Genomic DNA, 23,933 nt, shown 5'->3' with positions numbered 1-23,933 from the left:
TGAACAAGAAGAGCAGCACCAGTGAGAGCAGCAGCTGCCTTCTCCTCAGCCACCTACTGCTCCACAGAAGAGGAAACAGACACAGAGCTCAGCTCGACGAAGGCAATACTTCCAGTATGAGCTATACAGGCAGGAAATTAGCTTGCTGAGAAACAGTGCCTCAGGAGATTCAGACTTTCGTGTCAACAGTTCCTGACATGCTTCCTGAAGAAGACCTCCGTCCATTCACTGTGGCTCCTTCCAGGGATCTGCTGGTGATATTTGTATAATGTCACAATCTGCTGCTTGCAAGAGCATTCCCCAGATGATGGATGCCATTTTTGCCTTTTGTGCACTTAGCTATTGAAGAGTCCAGTCAGAATGAAAGGGCCCTTGGATTGGCTGCTCTGGCTAGATTCCTTCCCACAGGTGCAGGGAGTCATAGATTGCTCACAGGTGGCAATCAAGGTGCCCACAGATCACTAAGCAGCATTCATCAACACAAAGGAAAGCACTCCATCAATGTTTAGTACCACCGAAAGATCAGCATACATGTCTGTGCAAGATACCTAGGGAGCTGCATAATCCTTCATCCTGCACCAGTCAAGTTCCCCATAGGTCGTTGCACCTCCAAGCAAAGTCAGTGGATAACTCTGAAGACATGGTTGTTGACACCTTTGAGGAGCCTGATCACCGATGCCAAGGAAAGAACCCTGCTAAAGCCATCTGAGCACCAGAGTTGTCATTGAGAAAGCTATTGGAATGCTGAATATTCGATTCAGGTGCCTGATCAGATCTGGGGATGCCCTTGAGCATGCATGAAATAATATAGTATTGGCATTAGTCCATCTTGGGAGACAATGGACTGCTCACGAGGTGTATGTCACTTCTGGATTGAACACCAATTTTGTGGCTGTTGAGGCCAATTCAAGGCAGTCCCTTCCATAGCTGGCACAGCTAAGGAGCGTCAGCTCAAGGTCTACTGATGTTTTTTTCCTTCCAGTGAGCTCTCTTTTCCACTATCTGGTTATTTCTTTTGTCCTTTGCTTTTTCCAAGCCCTTCCTGACTGCTTGTCTCCAGGCACTCTGATCAGCAGCAAGGAATTTGCATGCATCAACTCTGATCCCGGCGAACTTGAGATCTCGCTTACAGACATCCTTATATCGCAGATGTGAGTGACCTGTTGGTCTTGTGCTGGTAGCAAGCTCACCATAAATAGGATTTCCCAAATCACAGTGTTTGGCTGTGCCTTGCACAACATTACTCAGCAGCGAGTCAGGAGCTCCAGGAGGGGAGGATGGAGATAAGAGGCCTGCATCTTCAGCGGAGGAGGAGGAGGAGGAGCCTGATATACCAAGGGTACTTGCAGCTCACAATTAGCTGCTAGGTACACCTAGAAAGGACTGATTCAGGCATGCTTAAGTTAATTTGAGACAGTGCAGCTATCTAACAATCTAAATCTGAACCTACCATGCCTCCCCAACCCCACCCCTTTATGAGCCCCTAGCACAAAGCAGTTCCACAAGCTTCAATTCATTCCTCTCATAGACACACATTGCTTGTCTTTAACTCTTATCATATAATTCTTCAGAAGGCAGAAGGGCACATGTGGCTATCAGCAGGCAAAAATGGACATTAGAGTTATGAAAAAAGGTTTATGGCTGAAAACTATTAAACAGAATCATGACACTTTTACTTGCAACTACAAATCCTTTCCCTTTTCGTAGCAACTGTGGCTCAGTTGGTAGCAATCTTGTTTCTGAGTCACAAGGTTCCAGGTTCGAGGCTCACTCACAGGGCTTGAGTACAAAAATCAAAGTTGACACTCCAGCACAGTACTGAGTGAGCGCTGCACTGTTGGAGGTGCTGTCTTTCAGAAGAGACAGTAAATCACAGCCCCATCTCCCTGCTTGGATAGGTGCAAAAGGTCCCATAGCATTATTTGAAAGAATGGGGAAGGCATCACCAAACCTATATATATTCCTCAATCAACATCACAAAAAAACTGATGATCTGGTCATTAACATATTGCTGTTTGTGGAACTGTGATGTGCACAGTTTGGGCAGAATCATCCGAGATTTGCACCAAGTGCGATAGTGGGTGGTAAAAAGAACATTTTACCCAACGGCTGCAACAGTGGTTTTTCACACTGTATCATCCCAATCCTGCTTCACAAATCATGCATTCCCAGGAAACAGGCTGCTTTGATAGCAGGCAGCTTCTGAATCGCCCGCCTCGTCGTCACCTCGTCACTTCATCACACCAGGTGCCATATTTAAAGTGCAGCCGGGTGCACACCTCTCAGTGCTTCCAGCCCAGCACTGCTGCAAAGAAGACATAGCCCTGAAAGGCAAGAAGACTGCAGCCTCCCAGTTTAGTGACACGTCCCATGAATGCATTTTCGATGCCGTGGAGGCCAGTCATGATGTCCCGTTACCCCCACTCTGGCTGCAGGATGGGGAGCACCAATCCGGCATAGGAGGTGGCAACAGAGGTGGTCAGTGCCAACACACTGCAAAAGAGGACAGCCACCCAATATTGAAAGGGGATGAGTGAGCTCCTCCGTTCTGCCAGAGTAGGTCACTCTTCTTATCACTCTCATCTCTCACACTCACAAAACCATCACACATCCACAGGCCCTCACTCACTGCCAGTGCAAGGGACATCACCATTCACACACACCGTCATTGTCCTCATCCACTTACACATGCCGGGCATACTTATCATCTGGCCTGGCAAGCGTCCTGCTTACACTGTCTCCATCAATATTCATGCAGAACAAGCTGGCATACAACAAAAGGCACAGACTGGTGGAGGAATGCCCGAAATCAAGGTCCTCACGGACTTTAGAAACAGCCATCCAGCTGGCTGGTGAGGATCTGGACCGTTCCTGTGCTGACAGTGAGGTCAACAGTGCTCTGCCAGGTGAGGATCCAGCAGTGCAGCATTCGTCAGTCAACCATGCTGTGAGTGATGTGTCCAGTTTCGCACACCACTACCATGCACTAATGATCTCTCCTTGCTTTTGCAGGCACATGTGCCAAGCTGTTGAGGGAGACAACAACCCAGGGCTTCCAATCAAACCCTGTAGATACATTGGAAGAAGAATCTGAAGACACCCTCTGAAGCGCGGACACACGCACCTCGGTGGGTTTTGTTCTAGAGTAGCCTTGGGATCACAATCTGGTGAGCACAGCACACAGCAGGCAGCAGCAGGAACTTTCCAGGTTTCTGGAACTCGGAGGACTGCTGGAGGCCAGAAATCTGCCGAGTCCGAGTCAGATGACGAGCATCTGGACTTGGTCATACCTCAGTTATTGGAGCTGCAAAGGCAAGCTTGGGAACATCAGGGAGGGTGCCCACTGCACACCTCAGATTGCAAAGCACGACGGAGGAGCCTGCTCATCTTCAGTCTGAGGTGACAGTGCCGGCATGCCAATGCACTGAGGTCAAAACTGGTAGGATAGGGGCCATCATTGGGACCTTGCTCCAGGATGTTGCTCCTGCACTGCTACACGGGCTGAACTCCATCCCTGGCGCCATAGTTGGCCACTAGCAGTATCAGCATGAGAGGGGTGTGGGGCAGCTCGATTCCATTCCAGCTTCCCCTTCTCTTCAAGGAGTCAGCCAGGGGCCCTCGGGCACCCATAGGGAAGAGAATTGGCAGGTGCATATCCCAGGGCCATCCACCCAGCTGACTTTGGGTATGTCCGGCCCATTGGAACCCCCTCTTTCTGTGACCCCAGCAGCTCCAGCTCCACAGGCTGGAGAGGGCACCACTGCCACACAGCAGGACCCCGAAAGCAGCCAGGGTTTTCAGGTCTCGGCCCTCCAGACAATGCCTGTCAAGTTCATCACAGACAGGGCAAAGCAGTCAGCAGGCTGCCTCCACCTCCACTGTGGATGTCCTGGAAGCACCAATATGTAGCGGCAGGGTTAGGAAAGTTAAGAATATGTAGTTGCACAGCCTGGGCACGGGTGTTACTCACTTGTACACAATGTTCACTATTGTCAATAAACTCCCAAGAATGTCTCCCTGCCTAAGGCTCCTTGTTCTGATGAGCAGTGTTCATGTCACTCAAATGTGAAACCTTGTTTCCTGTACAAGATAAAGGCAGATGTCTCAGTCTTGGGCCTCTTCCCTGTGCTTTGTGCAGCCTTCAGGCCAAAGTGATGGTCCAGCTTCACACTCACTGGACACATTTCTGATCCTTGCACCTCGATGGTACTTTTCATTGCTGCCAGAATATCATAGGCAAGTGTCACAGAGTTCCATCATTCTCTCTGTGTGCTCTCAGCACCTTTGAGGTGAGGTTGGTCCCCCCATCTTGTCAGCATCTGTGACTAGTGATGCTGTGCTCCTAAAGGGCTCGGGTGCTGAAGGGTGACAAAGGATCAGGCACATGTGAAGTTTCACGGCTGCGTCTCCATGATAATGACCCTGCTCACAGAGCACAAGTGAGCTGGCCTCAACCAGACAGGAGTCAGATATTTACAGAGGCAATGTGAAGATCTATGGAGTGTCCTTACTGCATGTCATCATCATCCTCCTTGGAATCAAGTGAGTATTAAGGCTTTTGCTCTGTCCCCAATACAGGAGCCTTATCACAGATGGTACATGCGTTGCCATCAGCCAGACTGGAGTCAAACATTCATAAATGCAACGTGAGGATCTATGGTGTCTCCTCACTGCATGTTGTCGCCATCTTCCATGAATCTGGCAGCTATAAGGGCCTCCTGAGGATGCCAGCCTCATCTGGCCAATACAATGACCTCATCCTCCTCATCCCTACTGACATCCTCCTCTGATGAGGAGATGTCCAGCTCCTCATTCCATTGCAGCGCCAGTTTATAAAGAGCACTGCATGACACCCTCTGTGGACTCTCTTGCAGGGCTCCACCAGACCGGTCCTGGCACTGGAACCTCATTTTCAGCATTTCAATGTTTTGTTCATTATTCCTTCGCTCTGCTGCAGATTGAGGCCACCGCATGGGTGTCATCAGCCACGTCCTCTGCAGGTGGCCCTTGTTCCCGATGAGCAATCCCTGTAGCCTCTGTGGATTCTGGAAGACATCAGGGATCTGTGATCGACTGAGAAAGAGTCGTGGACGCTCCCTGGGAACCGTGCGCAAACCTGTTGGGTACAGTTGTGGGGGTTGCACACTAGCTGAACATTCAGTGAGTGGAAGCCCTTGTGGTTCACACAGTTGACCCCTTGTTGTCACAGAGATCCGAGCACCAAATGAATACAGTCGATTGCACCCTGCACCTGTGGGAAACCTGAGGTCTGGACATATCCCAAAGCTTTTGCATCCTGGCTTTCCGGGCAAAATGCACAAAGTTGTGTGCCTTTGTGAAGATGGTGTCCGTGACCTCACGGATGCATTTGTGGGTGGAGGCTTGTGATATCCCACAGAGGTCACCCATGGAACCTTGAAAGGAGCCACTGGCGTAAAAATTGAGCACTGCGGTCTCTTTCACAGCCACAGGCAGTGGATGTCTTCCACGCCCCCATGACACCAAATTCTGCAGCCGGTGGCAGATGTAACCAGCCAGTCCCTTAGACATGCGCAGTCTTCGGCAACACTGGTTCTCGGTCATCTGCAGGAATGAAAGGCGACATCTACAGACCCTGGATCTAGCTAGGTGCTGACCAGCAACAGTTCACTATGGCTCTTCAGTGGTGTGTGCAGGAACCCCAGCCACCCTTTCTTCCTGAGGGTGCTGCTCCTCTCTCTGCGCAGCCAGGCACCTCCATTGCTCTCTTCTCCTTCATCTCTGCTCTCTCTACAAGCCATGAGGCATACAGTTAGGTCACCAGGCTCCATGATCCTGATGTACTATTCCTGAAGGATGAAAAAGAGATACATGGGTTAGCATGGATGTACTAAGAACGCCTCTTGGTTAAATCCTTAATGCATCCCAGAGAGTGCTGGCGACCACTTGGAGAGGCAGAGTTTAGAGAGGTGCATGGCTGCCCGAGACCCCACCCAACTTTGCCCCACTCCAACTGACCGATTGGCGGCAGCTTCACCCACTGCATGCTGTTATCTCAGTTCAGACATTCTCCTAACCCACACTGCAAGGCTACATTGTGAGCTTGAACCATGGGGGACTCTAGTCCAAACCTGAATGATGACATTGCAAGGGGCTGTGAGTGCCTCCACCAGTGACTGCTTCATGGCCAGCTTTAGCAAGGGGATTGAACAACTTGCCCAATTGTCCAATTGTTCTGAAGTCCACTAAAATGCTCATTAGTTTGCAGTCTGTGCCTGAGGGATGAAAAGCTCTGGAGCACTTGGTGGCACTTTTGTGCAGATAAGTTATTAGCCCGACTCCAAGCATATCAATGTGGCTACATCTGAACTGCCTTTACACAAGGTTTCCCTAACGCATGGCTGCTTCCCTTCCCACCACCCCGCACATGTTTGTTCACTACTATCAACCGCAGTGCAGTCCTGGACCCCCCGACTCACCTCAACCTAGTGCACCTCTTACCCCACCTAGTGCAGCCTTTGTCCCCCCACCCCCCAACCAATTCACCTCAACCACAGGGCAGCCCGTGTCCTGGCATTGCACAGTCAGCCAGCCAGGGAAAGGCAACTTGCCTATGCCCTCGTCTGAATGCACTGCGCCTCAACCTTGAAGTCCAACAGCACTGCAAGCACTGTGCATTGTCACCTCTGAGTTCCCTTCGAAGTGCAGCTCGCCAGGTGCACGCCTTATATATGCTGTTGTGAAACATATTGCGTGATTTCGGACGATCCAGCGTGGGAGGATGATTCCAGTGAGCTAGCTTTTAATGATATGAAGATATATTAAAATGAAGTACCGACATCCGATGGCAAGAAACACGGCCTACCATTAATGGGCAGAGTGGATGATTTAAAACCGGTGTCACAACGTCATGAAACTGTTTTTTGGCCTTCTCACCATATTGTCCACTCATGTCGCCAACGGGCACTGAAAATTCTGCCCGTTATCTGCATTAGAACAGTGGCAACACTTCAAAAAGTATTGTTTTGGTTGTAAAGCACTGTGAGATGTCTGGTGGTCATGAAAAGCACTATATAATTGCAGGTTTCTTTCATTGCTTTTTCTGGTGCTCCTACATGTTGCAACTTCTATAGTTCAGCAAGGTTGGAAGCAAACTGCTCAACTCCCTGCTCTGACTTCCTAGTTGCTCTTGGTTGACATCCTCTGGGCTTTTGATCTTCTGAAGGCCCTGCCAAAGGCTACCCCACCTGCACCTGTGCAACTGCAGACTCAACCATCAGGATAGGAGCACAGAACAGAAGGGTGAGCAGAGAAACAGAAGTGTGCCTCCAGTCATTGCCACCTTGTTAGGATGAGGAGGAAATGGAAATAAGTTGAGTTTTAGCATGCATGGCCATTGGCAATGGAAATATGGGAATACCCAGTGGCAGAACTAAATAAAGCACAGCCCTTTGATCAAGCTTTTGGTCACCTGTCTTAATATCTGCTTACGTCGCCCAAAGTGGCAATTTATTTGATAGCACTCCTGTGGAGCACCATGGGATATTTATATAAATACAAGTTGTGGTTGCTATACAGAGAGTCCAAGTTTGTCCTACAAAGAAAGCACACCAGTGAAACTTGTAAAGTTGGAGCATTTTCATGGGAACCAAGGAGCTTGGAATAGTGACCTTTCAGATTATAAAGAGTAAATAGTGATGGATTGTTTCCATTGTCAGTCCCGCTGGGACTTGGACACCTCACCTTTGTTTACTAATGAAAAGTAATTGCATAGTTTAAAAAGAACTTATGAAGAATATTTTTGTAAAATTTTGACCAAATTCAATACTCTGGACAATTTCAATGCCAAGTTCAAATTCAACAAGGTTATCAAACTTTGTCCCATGCTGTTGTTAATATGAATATTTATCGTTGCTGTGACCTCAAAAATGTTAGGAAATATAAATTTGTCTTGGGCAGTAGTGCAAAACTGGCAATGGCAAATCGATGACCTATTTTACACTCCACCCAATTTTCTTTTCCATTGATTTCATTAAGCAGATGCATCACCATTCTCAGAATTAAGAAGAATATAGCATATAATATGAGTCACTCCACTAGCTTGTGTCTTATTGCTGGATGTCTACAACAATTTACACTTGTACAGTAGCTTTAAAGTAGTGCAACAATCCCGTATGCTTGCAGCATTCTGGATTGTACTTGCATTGCTGCCCACAATATTGTTAATTTAAAATGCTACTTACAATGTTAAATGCAGCATTTGTCAATGAGTTTTAACTGGAAGATATGATACCAGGCTCGTTGCCTTATTAATTTGAAATGTTACTTATCAAAAGAGAGATGTACCAGCCATGTAGCTTAATTTAGAAACATAGCTTGTGGAATCAGTGTGCTGTCTTGAATAGTTCTTTTTAATGGCTCAATATAGAAGTAGTGCCATTCTTTCATATTATAAACAACACTTATATGTTAATATTTTTATTTAAAGTTTGTGCAATTTTTGATGTAACTAGTTTTTATATTATTATTGTCAAATGGTAAACCAGAGCAGAATTTAATCCAAGTAATAGGGGTCACATCCACGAGATATTGAGCCCGCAAGACCCTGTATCGCCTACTTTGGAGCAGGCCCGCCGTATCAAATGTTAATCAGGCACTTAAGTGGCTCGCAGCAGCCCTTTCCCAGGATCAAAGATCCTGGAGGCAGAAATCCCACCCTCTGCGAGTTAGCTGCCAATCAGAGGCCAGCAGCCCTTCATTGCTGTTAGAGCCACCGGGGAAGCGGTGGTAGCTGCTTGCAACGCACCACCAGAGGCCCAGGATCAGCAAAGTACCAAGGCCACAGGTTAGCGACGGGGGAATTAAGGGTGGGAGCAGGGAGGATCAGAAGAAAGGGCAGGGGCAAGTTCTCCCACCACCAAAACTCCCTCATGGTGGCAATAAATTCCGCCTCCAGTGGGTAATTTTATTAATCCCTGGGGACTGGGAGGATGCAAGATCATTATTACAGTTTTGTTTCTTCTCTAGATATCATTGCTTTTGCACAGGGCAACATGATTTCTCATAATCAATTAATGATTTTTGTGACTAGCTGATGATTTCCAAATGCTGCGGAGAACTTTGTGTAGCTATGTACGTTGCTGATGCTGCTGGAAACGTTCAGGAAACTTTGACCAAAGACACAGCAAAAACAACAACTGGAAGAAAAATTGTTGTTGATACAGATGGAAGTGAGTAATAACTGTTGTTTCTTTGTAGTGGAAAATAAGTTTGTCAGTTTACTCTGCAATGACACTTAAACAGCTCTATTTATACAACTATTAAAACATTTAATTAAACAATATTGACACCTGAATTACATCAAATGGACAATTTAAAGTAAAGTGCAGTTTGGTTGAACAATCAGTTTATTTGTAACCTACAAATTGCCACACAATCATCATTATCACCATTCATTTTAGCAAATATTAGCAAGTGCACTTAAAACACACCTTTAAAGAGGCAATACCTGGAAAAACTCAGCAGGTCTGGCAGCATCGGCGGAGAAGAGCACAGTTGATGTTTCGAGTCCTCATGACCCTTCAAGAGAACTAAGTAAAAATAGGAGAGGGGTGAAATATAAGCTGGTTTAAGGTGGGGAGGGCGGTGTGGTTGTAGAAACAAGCAAGCAGTGATAGGAGCAGATAACCAAAAGATGACACAGACAAAAGAACAAAGAGGTGTTGAAGATGGTGATATTATCTAAAAGAATGTGCTAATTAAGAATGGATAGCAGGACAAGCAAGGTACAGATAGCTCTAGTGGGGGTGGGGTGAAATAAGACTAAAAGGGCATAAAAGGTATAGATTTAAAAATAATGGAAATAGGTGCGACAAGAAAAATCTATATAAATTATTGGAAAAAACACAAGGGAGGGGGAAGAAATGGAAAGGGGGTGGGGATGGAAGAGGGAGTTCAAGATCTAAAGTTGATGAACTCAATATTCAGTCCAGAAGGCTGTAAAGTGTCTAGTCGGAAGATGAGGTGCTGTTCCTCCAGTTTGAGTTGAGCTTCACTGGAACAATACAGCAAACCAAGAACAGACATGTGGGCAGGAGAGCAGGGTGGAGTGTTAAAATGGCAAGCGACAGGGAGGTCTGGATAATTCTTGCAGACAGACTGAAGGTGTTCTGCAAAGTGGTCACCCGGTCTGCGTTTGGTCTCTCCAATGTAGAGGAAACTACATTGGGAGCAACGAATGCAGTAGACTAAGTTGGGGGAAATGCAAGTGAAATGCTGCTTCACTTGAAAGGACTGTTTGGGCCCTTGGACGGTGAGGAGAGAGGAAGTGAAGGGGCAGGTGTTGCGTATTTTGCGTTTGCATGGGGAGGCGCCATAGATGGGGGTTGAGGAGTAGGGGGTGATGGAGAAGTGGACCAGGGTGTCCCGGAGGGAACGATCCCTATGGAATGCCGCCAGGAGGGGGTGAAGGGAAGGTGAGTTTGGTGGTGGCATCATGCTGGATGGCAGAGGATAATCCTTTGAATGCAGAGGCTGGTGGGGTGATAAGTGAGGACAAGGGGGACCCTATCATGTTTCTGGGAGGGAGGGGAAGGTGTGAGGGCAAATGCGTGGGAGATGGGCCAGACACAGTTGAACCAACCGTTCAGGTCCAACCCTAACATTGTCATCAAACCCGCTGATTAGGGTGGTGCATTTGTTGTCTGGCGCACTGACCTCTACCTCACGGATGCTGAGCGTCAACTCGCAGACACTTCCTCCTACCTCTCCCTGGACCATGACCCCACCACTAAACATCAAGCCATTGTTTCCAGGACTGTCACTGACCTCATCTCCTCTGGAGATCTTCCTTCAACAGCTTCCAACCTGATAGTCGCCCAACCTTGTACCTCCTACCCAAAATCCACAAACAGGACTGTCCCGGCAGACCAATTGTGTCAGCCTGTTCCTGCCCCACGGAACTCATTTCTCACTATCTTGACTCCCTTCTCTCGCCCCTTGTCCAAGATCTTCCTACCTACATCCGTGATTCCTCTGACACCTTACGTCACATCAACAATTTCCAGTTCCCTGGCCCCAACCGCCTCCTCTTCACCATGGATGTCCAATCCCTCTACACCTCCATCCCCCACCAGGATGGTCTGAGGGCTCTCAGCTTCTTCCTTGAACAGAGGCCCAAACAATCCCCATCCACTCTCCTCCATCTGGCTGAACTTGTTCTCACACTGAACAATTTCTTGTTTAACTCCTCCCACTTCCTCCAAATAAAAGGTGTGGTTATGGGTACCCGCATGGGCCCCAGCTATGCCTGTCTCTTTATGGGGTATGTGGAACATTCCTTGTTCCAGTCCTACTCCGGCCCCCTCCCACAACTCTTTCTCCAGTACATCGGTGCTGCTTCATGCTCTCGTCGGGACTTGGAAAAATTTATTAATTTTGCTTCCAATCTCCACCCCTCCATCATTTTAACATGGTCCATCTCTGACACTTCCCTTCCTTTCCTTGATCTCTGTCTCAATTTCTGGTGATAGACTGTCCACCAATATCCATTACAAGCCTACCGACTCCTGCAGCTACCTCAACTACAGCTCCTCACATCCCGCTTCCTGTAAGGACTCCATCCCATTCTCTCAGTTCCTTCGCCTCCATCGCATCTGTACTAATGATGCTACCTTCAAAAACAGTTCCTCTGACATGTCCTCCTTCTTCCTTAACCGAGGTTTTCCACCCACGGTCGTTGACAGGGCCCTCAACCGTGTCTGGCCCATCTCCCGCGCATCTGCTCTCATGCCTTCTCCTCCCTCCCAGAAACATGATAGGGTCCCCCTTGTCCTTACTTATCACCCCACCAGCCTCCGCATGCAAAGGATCATCCTCCGCCATTTCCGCCAACTACAGCATGATGCCACCACCAAACACATCTTCCCTTCACTCCCACCGGTGGCATTCCGTAGGGATCACTCCCTCCGTGACACCCTGGTCCACTCCTCCATCACCCCCTACTCCTCAACCCCACCTACGGCACCTCCCCATGCAAACGCAAAATATACAACACCTGCCCCTTCACTTCCTCTCTCCTCACCGTCCAAGGGCCCAAACACTCCTTTCAAGTGAAGCAGCATTTCACTTGCATTTCCCCCAACTTAGTCTACTGCATTCGTTGCTCCCAATGCGGTTCCCTCTACACTGGAGAGACCAAACGCAGACTGGGCGACCGCTTTGCAGAACACCTTCGGTCTGTCCGCAAGCATTACCCAGATCTCACTGTCGCTTGCCATTTTAACACTCCACCCTGTTCTCTTGCCCACATGTCCATCCTTGGCTTGCTGCATTTTTCCAGTGAAGCTCAACGCAAACTGGAGGAACAGCACCTCATCTTCTGACTAGGCACTTTATAGCCTTCCGGACTGAATATTGAGTTCAACAACTTTAGATCTTGAACTCCCTCCTCCATCCCCGCCCCCTTTCCATTTCTTCCCCCTCCCTTGTGTTTTTTCCAATAATTTATATAGATTTTTCTTGTCGCACCTATTTCCATTATTTTTAAATCTATAACAAAAACAGAATTACCTGGAAAAACTCAGCAGGTCTGGCAGCATCAGCGGAGAAGAAAAAAGCTGACGTTTTGAGTCCTCATGACCCTTCAACAGAACCATACCTTTTATGCCCTTTCAGTCTTATTTCACCCCACCCCCACTAGAGCTATCTGTACCTTGCTTGTCCTGCTATCCATTCTTAATTAGCACATTCTTTTAGATAATATCACCATCTTCAACACCTCTTTGTTCTTTTGTCTGTGTCATCTTTTGGTTATCTGCTCCTATCACTGCTTGCTTGTCCCTATAACCACCCCCCCACCACCTTAAACCAGCTTATATTTCACCCCTCTCCTATTTTTACTTAGTTCTGTTGAACGGTCATGAGGACTCAAAACGTCAACTGTACTCTTCTCCGCCAATGCTGCCAGACCTGCTGAGTTTTTCCAGATATTTCTGTTCTTGTTTTGGATTTCCAGCATCTGCAGTTTTTTGTTTTTATATTTAAAGAGGCAATGTTACGGCAAACATAGATATTTGCAAATCTTTAGTTTGGAGAGCAAGTGAAAAATGTAATTTTTGTAACAATTACATCACGTGTAATTGGCATAAGCCTGGGTTTCACAGGGTTTTTGCTAGTTGAACGTTTGAAACAAAGCTTCTATTTGTTTGCATTAGATGATGATTGTCACAAATTTGGGGCATGCCATAGATATCTTCTTGGATTTGGTAGCATCAGTTTCTTACTGAGCAGATCCCACATCCTTTACATTCCAGTCTTGAGTCGTACTGCCCAATATTTACTGATACAATACAATAACATAAGCCAAGAGGCGTACCAATGTGTCCTGTTAAACTATGAACTGGATGCAGTAAACTTGGACATGCTCCAAAATGTTTTTCTCTAGCCTTTTGATAAGTGAAACTGATGAACATTATAATAAGACAAGGTTCATGACAAATCAAAAAAGTTATGTTGCTGAAAATGTGACTGGAAAAAGTCGTAGTCCCAGACTTAAGAATTTCCTTTGCAATGCTTCTTCGAAAAACACAAAACAGCAAAAGCACAACATGCAAACCCAGACAGAAGATGGAATATTCACTTAATATTTTATTTCCCTTCGGATCCTAGATATTAATTCTCAGCAGTCTTAGACCCACCTTCTTTCAACTTTTGTTAGACCTGACTGATCCTGAACAATGGGCCATAACCTCTGAGCTCCCTAGCATTGGATTGGGCGGGGTGGGCAGGGTGGGGGGTGCCCCAAAGACGCACTGGGAATCTCTCTCAGAGGTTCCCAGATAAGGGTTTGCACAAAAATTGCCTAGAAGTGCACACTTCCTCTGGACAATAGCCCTGCACTGTGAACCATCTGAAAATACTGTTTAAATCACAGTTTGTTCTGCCAGAATTATACAAATAGTTACCCAGAAAAAGTTAGAAGAGGTTTTAATTCTTCTGAGTATCTATTGTAAACACCCAGGCCGACCCACCATCCCCCCGACCCCTCACTCTCAACCTCCCCCACTTCAACCACTGACCCCCCCATCCCCCGACCTTCCAACCTCCCTATCCCCATGACCTCCAAAACCCCCACCCCCGACCTCCAACCCTCCCCGACCCACCCCCCCCAATCCCATTTATTTACCTTAGACGTTACCTTTTCCAGGGCCTGTCAATTTCTCTGACCCTTTAAACTTATCTGCTTTACGGCTGCTACTATTGTAAGAAAAGGGGGTGGCCTCTTTGAATCTGGCAGAACTGCACTTTGCTGGGGCCTGCAAGGAGTCATTCGTTGTAGGCTTCAAGCAGCTCCGGCAAACAGAAGGGTCAGTGTAATTTTCAAGGACAGCTAAGTATCTATTTATTTCTTCTAATTCCGGTGGGCTATCTCTTTCTGACGCTAGTTAGAAATTACAACCCATTGTCTTTTGCCTTTTTTTTTGCTGATTCTGACTCCAGAAAGCAAAGTTGCCATCCTGGCAATTACCCCTGCTGAGCTCAAATGAATCATCAGCTGAACCAAATCAGATATGAATGATCACTGAAATTTACTTTCATTGATGAAAACACGTTAGTTCACACATCCTGCCGGAATCTTAAACCACATCTCCAGTCCTGTTGCCTTATGAATTTAATCACTTCAAAGCTAACATAGTCATAGTATTTTAACATATATTACACAAGGCATATGGCAGCATAATTGGAAATTCCAAAATGTGATGGAGTCTGTAGGCTTTCTTGAATGGCAGCAACAATGCATTTATAGCTTTATTAATGCTGCCTCATGAATCTGACATTCAACTATTAAACATAATAAGTTAGAAACTCCAAGAGTGGAGTAACCAGTAGCATTATTTTATTTATCGTTTTACACTGGTGCTTTTACCCCACTTATCCATCTTAGATATCATTACCTAACAGCTAAATCTACTGAAGAGTTCTTAAATCAGCAATCAGAAAACCTAATCAATCATGAAGCATAATAAGTAATTTTCACTTTATTTATGAATCAATTTAACATGATCAGAAAGAAAGGATTTAATTAAATCTTTTGTTCTCAATTGCCATCTCTTGATGTTCTTATTACCAGAGCCATCCACAGGGTACGGCGAATCAGGGCGACCACCTCGGGCCCTGTGCTTTGACATCATGATGTAAGAGAGCCTGTAGTACATACCAGCTCATTCGCTGTCTGTCGTACTCTAAGCTCAAAATAAGTGTTTACTGGTGAATATAAGCAAATAATAAAATCAAGTATTCCCTCTCCAAAACTCATAAAAGGGTAGAAGAGAAAGCAGATTAAAACTATATGAACTGGGATAAATCCTGACCAAGGCAGCAGGTCGGGTGACTGGAAGTGTGTAGTGCAGGATCAGCACCATCTATCACCCTTGGCGACAGCAGCGCTGACCTCAGCGGCAGTGGCGGAGCAGCTTTTATTCCAACTGTCATTCACCGCAGAGGGGCAAGATGAATTATTCTGAACTAGTTAAAGTCTTTAAAGCCAGCATATAGTGCATAGCATCCGACCTGCAGGGTAAGTTACTCACATGCTGTATTTATTTTCGGTCCCATGCAATTGAAACCCTGCGTTTCTTATTTTATTTTTCTTCCAGTAGGCATTTGCAACACACATTTGCTTAATGTTGGAAGATGGACAGGCAGTTTTTTTTAAAGGCGAATTATTTAGTGCATCATGTTTGTAATTTTAAAAAAAGGTTGACCGCAGTGAATGTCATCACTCCAACGTTTAGGCTGGAATTTTCCAGCCCCCCCATCCCGCGGCAGGGCTGGCAAGCCATTGAAATCTCCATTCACATCGTGTGGGACTGAAAGAACCCGCTGGCATGAGGGGCTGGAAAGTTTTAAAGTTTTCTCCAGTTGGGACGTGGCATGTGCTAGTAAAAATGTTGTAACGGAATCCCTTAGAGATCATGGAGTAGGATTTAGACCATGTTGGGCGGGCTCAGCGGGGGGCGGTCAGGAAGCCGCAGGAGGGTGATTTCATGCTGCTGGGTCAATTAAGGCCTGCTCAGCATCAAATATGAGCAGCAGTGCTCAGTGGTAAAAACAAAAAAACTACGGATGCTGGAAATCCAAAACAAAAACAGAATTACCTGGAAAAACTCAGCAGGTCTGGCAGCATCGGCGGAGAAGAAAAGAGTTGACGTTTCGAGTCCTCATGAAGGGTCATGAGGACTCGAAACGTCAACTCTTTTCTTCTCCGCCGATGCTGCCAGACCTGCTGAGTTTTTCCAGGTAATTATGTTTGTGCTCAGTGGTGCCTGTGTGGGCGAGGGGGTGGGGGGGGGGAGTGCGAGCGGGGGAGTGGGGAGGGCCGGGGTGGGGGAGGGGGGTAGTTGGGAAGTGTGAGCGGGGCTGGGGGCATGAGCAGGGACATGTTATTAATTAAATTTTAAAACTTTAATTTAATTTCTATTTTCTTTTGGAAACCTCATCCCCGTCTGTGGGCGAGGTTTCCAAAAAAGTGTAGAGGCCGCTTGGCCTTTTCATCTGCCCGCCAACCAATTGTTGGCTGGCGCGTGAAGTTGGCAGCACGCCTGCTGGCTGAATTATCACATGACTGTGCACTGACATTGGGACGGTCGCCCAGCGTCAACACGTGTCATTTCACGCTTGAGCAGATCGGGCACGCACCCGCCCGCCCACATATTTCTCCTTAACAAAAGGAGAGCCAATAATTATGTTGAGCTTTGGAAGCAAGGTGTAGTTATACATGTGACACAGTTATCACAGTCAATATGCAGTACGTAACCTACTGCTCAATAGCTGAGATGCTGCTGGTGCTCCTTTTCACACACACGCTCAGGGGCCCAGCTGTCAGGGGAAACCTGTCTAACAATGTTACGGGGGGCCCCACACAGTGCGATTTGCCCCTGCCCTGCATCCTCTAGGGATGGCCCTGCTTGCTACATTGCAGTATCCTATTGTAACTGTTTATTTCATTACCGATATCATCTTTTTATTGTCATTTATACTAAATCAAACATAAAACAATCATAAATCACTATACTATCATTGATTTTGGTAGGAAGCCATTTTTTGAACAAATTTCTCTGGTTTAAACTCACTGTATATCATTTTGCATTACTTGTTTTCAAACAATTAATCCTGAAATGCTGTATCAGAAAATATTAATGAACATTTAGGCCCTGATATTTACTGAGGTGGTGAAGGAGCAGGGGGTCAATTTTGCGGTCCCAAGATATGGAAGAATGGGTTGACCTCAGGTCTTGCCAAATTTAATGAGCTAATCCAGTTACCATTTTTGAAATCCATTTGCCAGCCACAGCCAGCAAGATTGAGGGGTTAACTGGCTGTCAGATGTTTAAGATGAAGGTCCTGGCTGCAGCTGGGGAGCTTAGAGGACGGAGGACAGATGGGGGAGGGGATGCTGGTGGAGGGGGAGGGGGAATCACGGGAGACATTGATGGGGTGTCGGGGGAACTGGGGCAATGAGAAGACTGCAAAGAGCCAGAGAGATCAAGGGAGGATGGGAAAAGGATGTAGAGGGCTGGAAAGATCAGAGTGGTGGGAGATCAAAGGCTGTGGGTGACATTGGAAGGGTATCAGATCAACAGGGTGTGGCAGTGGTAAGTCCAATCACTGGCATGCTAAGATGCTTGCTTTGTAGGCCAGGGGAAGCACCCCTCATGACCCACAAGCAGTGCTGTGAAGACACTTACCCGATCAAGGCAGCAGTCCTCACCTCCCTTTAGCTGCCATGTTTCCCAAGGCCCACAAAATCTAGTCAGCCAGTATTCAAGCTGGAACAGGGAAAAAAATCTGAGCAATGCAGCATATTTAAATGAGGGATCCACCTCCTGGGAGTGGTTGATCTTCACCCCTCCCCTCCCATCCCACCTTCATTAAAACTAAATGTGAGTGGGTTCCAGACAGATTGGGGTCATGTTTGAAATCCTATGCATTTTTGTGTCCCATCAATTTTTGGTTTCATCAGTGACTATATTGCTGATCTGTAATGCATACAGATATGAGAAAACCACATGTGGAAGAGTTTATTGCAATTGAAGAAACTCCCGATCCAATATTGATTCCTGAATTGCCTGAGGAGACAGTTTCAAGCTCAACGACAAACAAAGAAACAGTTGGTGAAATCGACATCTCCATGAAAACTGAGCAGCTGTCACAATCTTGTAGAATACAAGAAGCATCAGATTCAACCATGTTTCAAAATCCAAATGACTGAAAGAATAAAGAGATACTGTTACAAAATATACACAGTATCAATACAAGAAATATTTAAAAATGAAGAAACCTAATTCACTCAAGAATTATCTTGTCAAGACTTCATGGTGGTCAGAAATTCTGTGTCATGTATCAGTGTGAAATACTAGGTACATTAGTAGTATATATAGAACAAGTGAAGAGGGCACCCAGCTGAGTGCCACCCTGTGTTAACTCAATACAGTTCTTCCTTGAGGCTTTTCCCTACCTGGCTGATGCTCTGTAACCATATAGTTGAAAAATAACTTTTATATTAAGATCTTCCATCTCAGAGGAGGCCTTAGGCCAATCCATATCCAACAACCTACTCTGAAAACTCTGCTCACGTTTTGACAGCTGTGACAAATTCCACCACAGCAACTGAGACAATCTACAACATTGTAAAACTATCAACAATGTTCTAAATTAATCAATCCACAACATTCTAAATAAAAAGTAAGTTCCCCCTATCTCCCAATGATAAGAGATTCTTTAAAAAATTCTAGGATCCAGATCCAGATCTGCATTACCACCAAAATCTAATCAGTTCTCCCTTGGGCCATACCCATACATCAAGTTTTGTTGAAATCCATCCATTAGTATTTGAGATATGGTCTACAGACAAACAGGCTAATAGTGTGAGTAAAATATTACTTCCATCAACCCTCAGTAGCCAAGGTAATAACACACAGATTGGATTGTGCTACAAAATGTGTTAAAGGATTCCCGCGAGTCATAAACTATTAGGAGAAATTTCAAATGGTTTATCATGTCCCTGATTCCTCAGCTGTGCTACATTCTTGACATAGACATTCTTATAATGAGTATGTGAAGTTTGAAGTTGTGAATTTAGGTCAAATGCAGTGAGACTGAACAGAGAATGAGGGCTACAGAGTTATCACACTCTCTCCAGTCTGCACTGCTTTCTAGCAAAGCTCTGACTCCAGAAGCACAGCATCATGAAATTTTCCCTTTTCATTCCTTCCTTTGTGGCTGACCACTCAGTCACTGATTCCCATAATTGAATCATGATTTAAAGTTTCATTGCACCATGCAATCTGGACTATAGCAATTTTGGGTGTTATTTCACTGCATGTCAAAGTATACCGCATGAAGGTAATTTTAGAACATCACATTGTTGGTGGTGAGCCTGACCTACTGTCAGCATGTTAAGAATTTGATCAAATGTCTGGGTTTCAGACAAACTCTCTGCCGGCAGGGTTCCTGGAAGCAGTGCAATGTTGTCAAATTACCCTCATCATTTATTATTGCATGATAAATTGTGCTGTTTATTCAACTATTATAAGCTGATAAAGTATCCACCAGACAGAACATATATATTCACAACATACCTGCAACTTCTGAAAAAAAATCTAATTATAATACAGATTCTACTGGAATTTCTGCAAGAATTCTTTGTAAATTGGATGGGAGATCAGTAGAACTCCCGGAGAAATGGTACATGTTGTACCTACAGGATTTTCCCTAATTGTCTACTGAAGTTTCAACGAGTGATCATGCCAACTCCACAGAAATTCTCCCCCATAAATTGGTATGGAAGCCACTTGGGGTCCACTCTAAGGACAGCAGAACCTAAAGTCCTACTATGGCAGTCAGGAAGCCTGTGCATGTTCCCAGCCACCGACCATATTGAGTAAGAACAATCAAGAGATATTTTGCAGGTAAAAATATGGGTCCAAGTAAATGTTTGCAGTGCCGTCTCCAAGGTTGGTTTGTCTCGAGGTAGCCAGTGCCACTTGTAGGCTGCACTCAGAGAAACCAAACCTATGAGTTGCTTGCAAGAAAGAAACCAATTAACTTACCTGAAAGTGGGATCAGAAACAGAGTGCTCTTCCAGATTCCATATTAAAGAACACAATCACCATCTGCCCTCTCCCTTATCATTTCTACTTCCCACCTGATCCATGATCCCAATTTCCTCTCTGCTCTTTATCTAATCTGTTATTCCTAGCCCCAAACAGCGACATCATCCCTCGCAACCTCCCACCCCAACCGAGACTTAGAACCCCAACCCACGATCCCTTATCCTTGATTGTTGATACTCGAATCTGCAACCAAACCCTTGAACCCATGCACTTAAGTAAAACAGGGTTCAATTTTTAGTCATTCTTCATCAGTTCGTTGGACATTATCAAGTGCTATTGGGCCCTCCTCTCTGCCAGAATTTCTCACTTTTCCATCTATGCCTCAGCCCATTTGCCGCTGAAACTTTCATCCATGCTTTTATGGCCTCCAGGCTCGACTACTCCAATATAAAGTTGAATGAGTTCTTGTTTTCCTGCTTCATAAACATGAACTCATCCAACAATCTTAGAAGGCTGAGATAACCCTTTCCTTTTCTCCAACTATCTTCTTGATCACTTCTCCTCTGCTGATAACAAGTATGAGCAGCTCACAGACCTCATCATCATCACCAAGGTTTGGACCAATTGTTCAGCTGCCTCTGCATGATTCATCCCATCCTCTTGGCCAAAGTCAAGTTTCCCCCAAATTCTTCCTCTGCACTGGCTCAGATTACTTGCATTCTATCAAATATCACTCCTATTTCCCATCATGTCATCTCTGAGCTCATCTTGTTCAAGAGGTTCACCTCCTGCTCCCTTAACTAAAGTTCTGAGCAAATTGCCTTCGTAGCCTGTATGCTACCTTAAATTGTAAATGGTTCCCTCTCATCAGGTATTGTCCTCTTCCCTTTCAAATCCACTGTCATCAGCCCCTGCTGAAGAAACCCTCCAAAATCCTCTCTGTCCTTGCAAACTACTGCTCCATGTTCAACTTCCCTTCTGTCTCCAAAGTCCTGCCTGCATCCTCATCTCTCAAATCTTTTCCCACCTCTTCTGAAGCTCCATGCTTCAAACTCAGGTACGCACTGCCACATTACGAAAAGGCCTTAATCAAAGTCACAATTTATATTGTCTGTAACCTGAGATCAGCTTTCAGCCCCAAATCTTCTCCATCACAAAGATCACCTACTTACTCCTCTGTAATATCATCCATGAATCTGTCCCAAGATTCTGCTGCCTGCATCCCAAGTTCCATTCAGCAATCACCATTGTGTTGGCTGAACTACATTGGCTCCCAATCCACTAGCATCTCAAATTTAAAATTTGCATCCATGTGTTCAGGTCCCTCCATGACATTGCCCTTTCTATCTATGCAACCTCTTCCAGCTCTACAACCCCTTGACAACCCCATGTTCTCCCAACCCTGGCCTCTTTTGCATATACTATCCTGACTTATCGCCGTTCCTTCACTGTTGCTGGGTCAAAATCCTGGAACTCCCTTCCTAACAGCACTGTGAGTGTACCCACACCACATGGACTACAGGGGCTCAAGAAGGCAGCTCACCACCACCTTCACAAGGGCAACTAGGAATGGGCAATAAATACTGGGCCAGACTGCAAAGCCCACATCCCATGAATGAATTTTTAAATATGCACCACTCCCTTTGCTTCACCATTGGCAATTGTGCCTTCAGGCATCAAACCCTAAGCTCTGAAAGTCCCTCCTTAAATCTCTCCAAGTTGGTCTCCTTAAAACATGCCTCTTTAACCAAGCTAATGTCTTCTTCTTTGGCTTCATATCATTACATTTGCTGATTGCACTTCTGTAGAATGCCTAGGGATCTTTTCCTACATTTAAGGTGTTATATTAATGCAAGTTGTTATTATTATTGCTTTTATTATTTCCAGACACAATTATTCCAATGGTCACCTGACTGGCCTTCCACCCTCTATAAACTTCAGTGCATCCAAAACTCTATTGTCAATTCACAACAAGACTCTTTCACCCACCTTTCGGTATGGAAATACCTCAAATTTAAAATTCTCATCCTAGTGTTCAAATTACTCCATACCTCTTTGATCAAGCTTTGGTTGCCCTATACCATACCTTCATGTGTGGCTCGGTGTCAGTGTATGTCTGATAATACTCCTGTGAAGCACCTTGGGTATCTTCCTATGTTAAATATGTTATATAAATGCAAGTTGTTGTTGTTATTGATGTTATAAATGCACGTTTTTATTAATGTACCACAGACAAACTGTTTTACACATATATTAAAAACAGATACACATGTTGAGGTGGAGTTTCTGCTAAATTATGCCTGAAATTTTTTTTTTTAACCTCGTGCTTTCTTTTAACACATTTGAATAGGGCCAATTGGGCAGCATTTTAGAATGTTTTTTTAAGTTTTGCTTTCAAAAGTATTCTGTGATATATTTAAGAGTGTTGACATAGTACAGTTTGACTAATGCAACTGAAAATGCATTTAACACAGAAAATAAGCATTTTAATCAGTGTTGAGGTTATCACATGTGAACAACCTATTTTGACAGGTTTAGCCAGGTTTTTCACAAATTAAAAAATAACTATGTCCAAATCTTTCAAATTGTGCCCATATATGTCCTGCACCTAAAAAAAGGTTATTTTTAAGTGTCTCCCCAAAGGTTTAAAACAGGCTTCTAGCTCAACACTTTTTAAACTAACACAAAAAAAATGGATACTTGATTTATGCTAAACATTATTTACGGCTGAAATTCTGTGATCTTTTGAGCCGGTTTCCCTGATTTTGGGTGAATTGCACTGAGAAAGCGAGTGCATAGAGTTCACTCCAGGTCCTCATTTTTGATGCACAATATAAGATTTTTTGTAATACTTGTCGAGTAACCTATATTGTGTGATATTTTATTAAAGGTTTGCGGTGATATATGCGTACATTCAAATTATTTGACCTCCACATATTTCACCCAGTGGACAAGTTATTTAAAAATAAAGTTTAAAAGCAAAAGTATTAAGTTGACACAAGAATTCTAGTACTTCAAATACTGGACCAGGTGACTTAGCAACTTTCAGTTATTGTATGATGCTATGTGTGCCTGCATCCATTGTAATGTAAAGCAGAGCAAGTGCTATCATGGGATTGGAGAATTAGCATCACCCACGACATAATGTATCGAGTCACATGGTTATAGACTTAGGGAACAGAATAGAAAAAACACTCTAGAAGCAACCAGCTGCTTGGCAGCAAGACCATGCAAGACAATATCTGGGGTCTGTAAATAGTTAAAAATTAGAAATAAATGGTTCATGTTTAAACATAGAAGTCTCAAGATTTCGCAATTGAGACACCACAGCGATTGCACTATAATATAACATGGTAATCAATGGTGATAATGCAACATGATGGCAGCAGTGGGAAATTGAAAGGTGGCATTTTAAACAATGAACCCAGATCCCAAGGCTAAAAGCAGCCAAAGCTTGATAGAGAGACTTGCACCTAAAAAGAAATCTTGGAGAAACAATTTTTAAAATTCATTCATGGGATATGGACATCACTGGCTAGACCACCATTTATTGCCCATCCCTAATTGTCCTTCAGAAGATGGTGGTGAGCTGCTTTCTTGAATTGCTGCAGTCTATGTGGTGTAGGCACACACACATTGCTGTTGGGGGTGGGGGGTAGTGCCAGGATTTTGACCCAATGACAGTGAAGGAACAGCGATATATTTCCAAGTCAGGTTAGTGAGTGGCTTGGAGGGGAACTTGCAGGTGATGGTGTTCCTATATGTCTGTTGTCCTTATCCTTCTAGATGATAAGGGTCATAGGCTTGGAAGGTGCTGACTAAGAAGCCTTGGTGAGTTCC

At 45.0% G+C, this 23,933-nt stretch overlaps 1 protein-coding gene across 2 annotated transcripts in view; it reads left to right on the top strand.

The window, feature by feature from the left end:
* Positions 1 to 22,994, top strand: part of myom1b (myomesin 1b) — a 220,854-nt gene extending 197,860 nt beyond the window's left edge. For both annotated transcript variants that reach the window (XM_041190639.1, XM_041190638.1), the window contains 2 exons: positions 9,071 to 9,209; positions 18,033 to 22,994. In XM_041190639.1, coding sequence (XP_041046573.1) covers positions 9,071 to 9,209; positions 18,033 to 18,250 — 357 coding nt within the window. In that variant the 3' untranslated portion in view covers positions 18,251 to 22,994. The remainder of the gene's footprint in view (positions 1 to 9,070; positions 9,210 to 18,032) is intronic.
* Positions 22,995 to 23,933: the final 939 nt, after the last annotated feature.

The sequence above is a fragment of the Carcharodon carcharias genome, chromosome 6 (assembly GCF_017639515.1).
Source record: "Carcharodon carcharias isolate sCarCar2 chromosome 6, sCarCar2.pri, whole genome shotgun sequence".
Lineage (NCBI taxonomy): Eukaryota > Metazoa > Chordata > Chondrichthyes > Lamniformes > Lamnidae > Carcharodon > Carcharodon carcharias.
The sequence above is the reverse complement of the archived record's forward strand: the minus strand, read 5'-3'. Positions and strand labels throughout refer to the sequence as shown.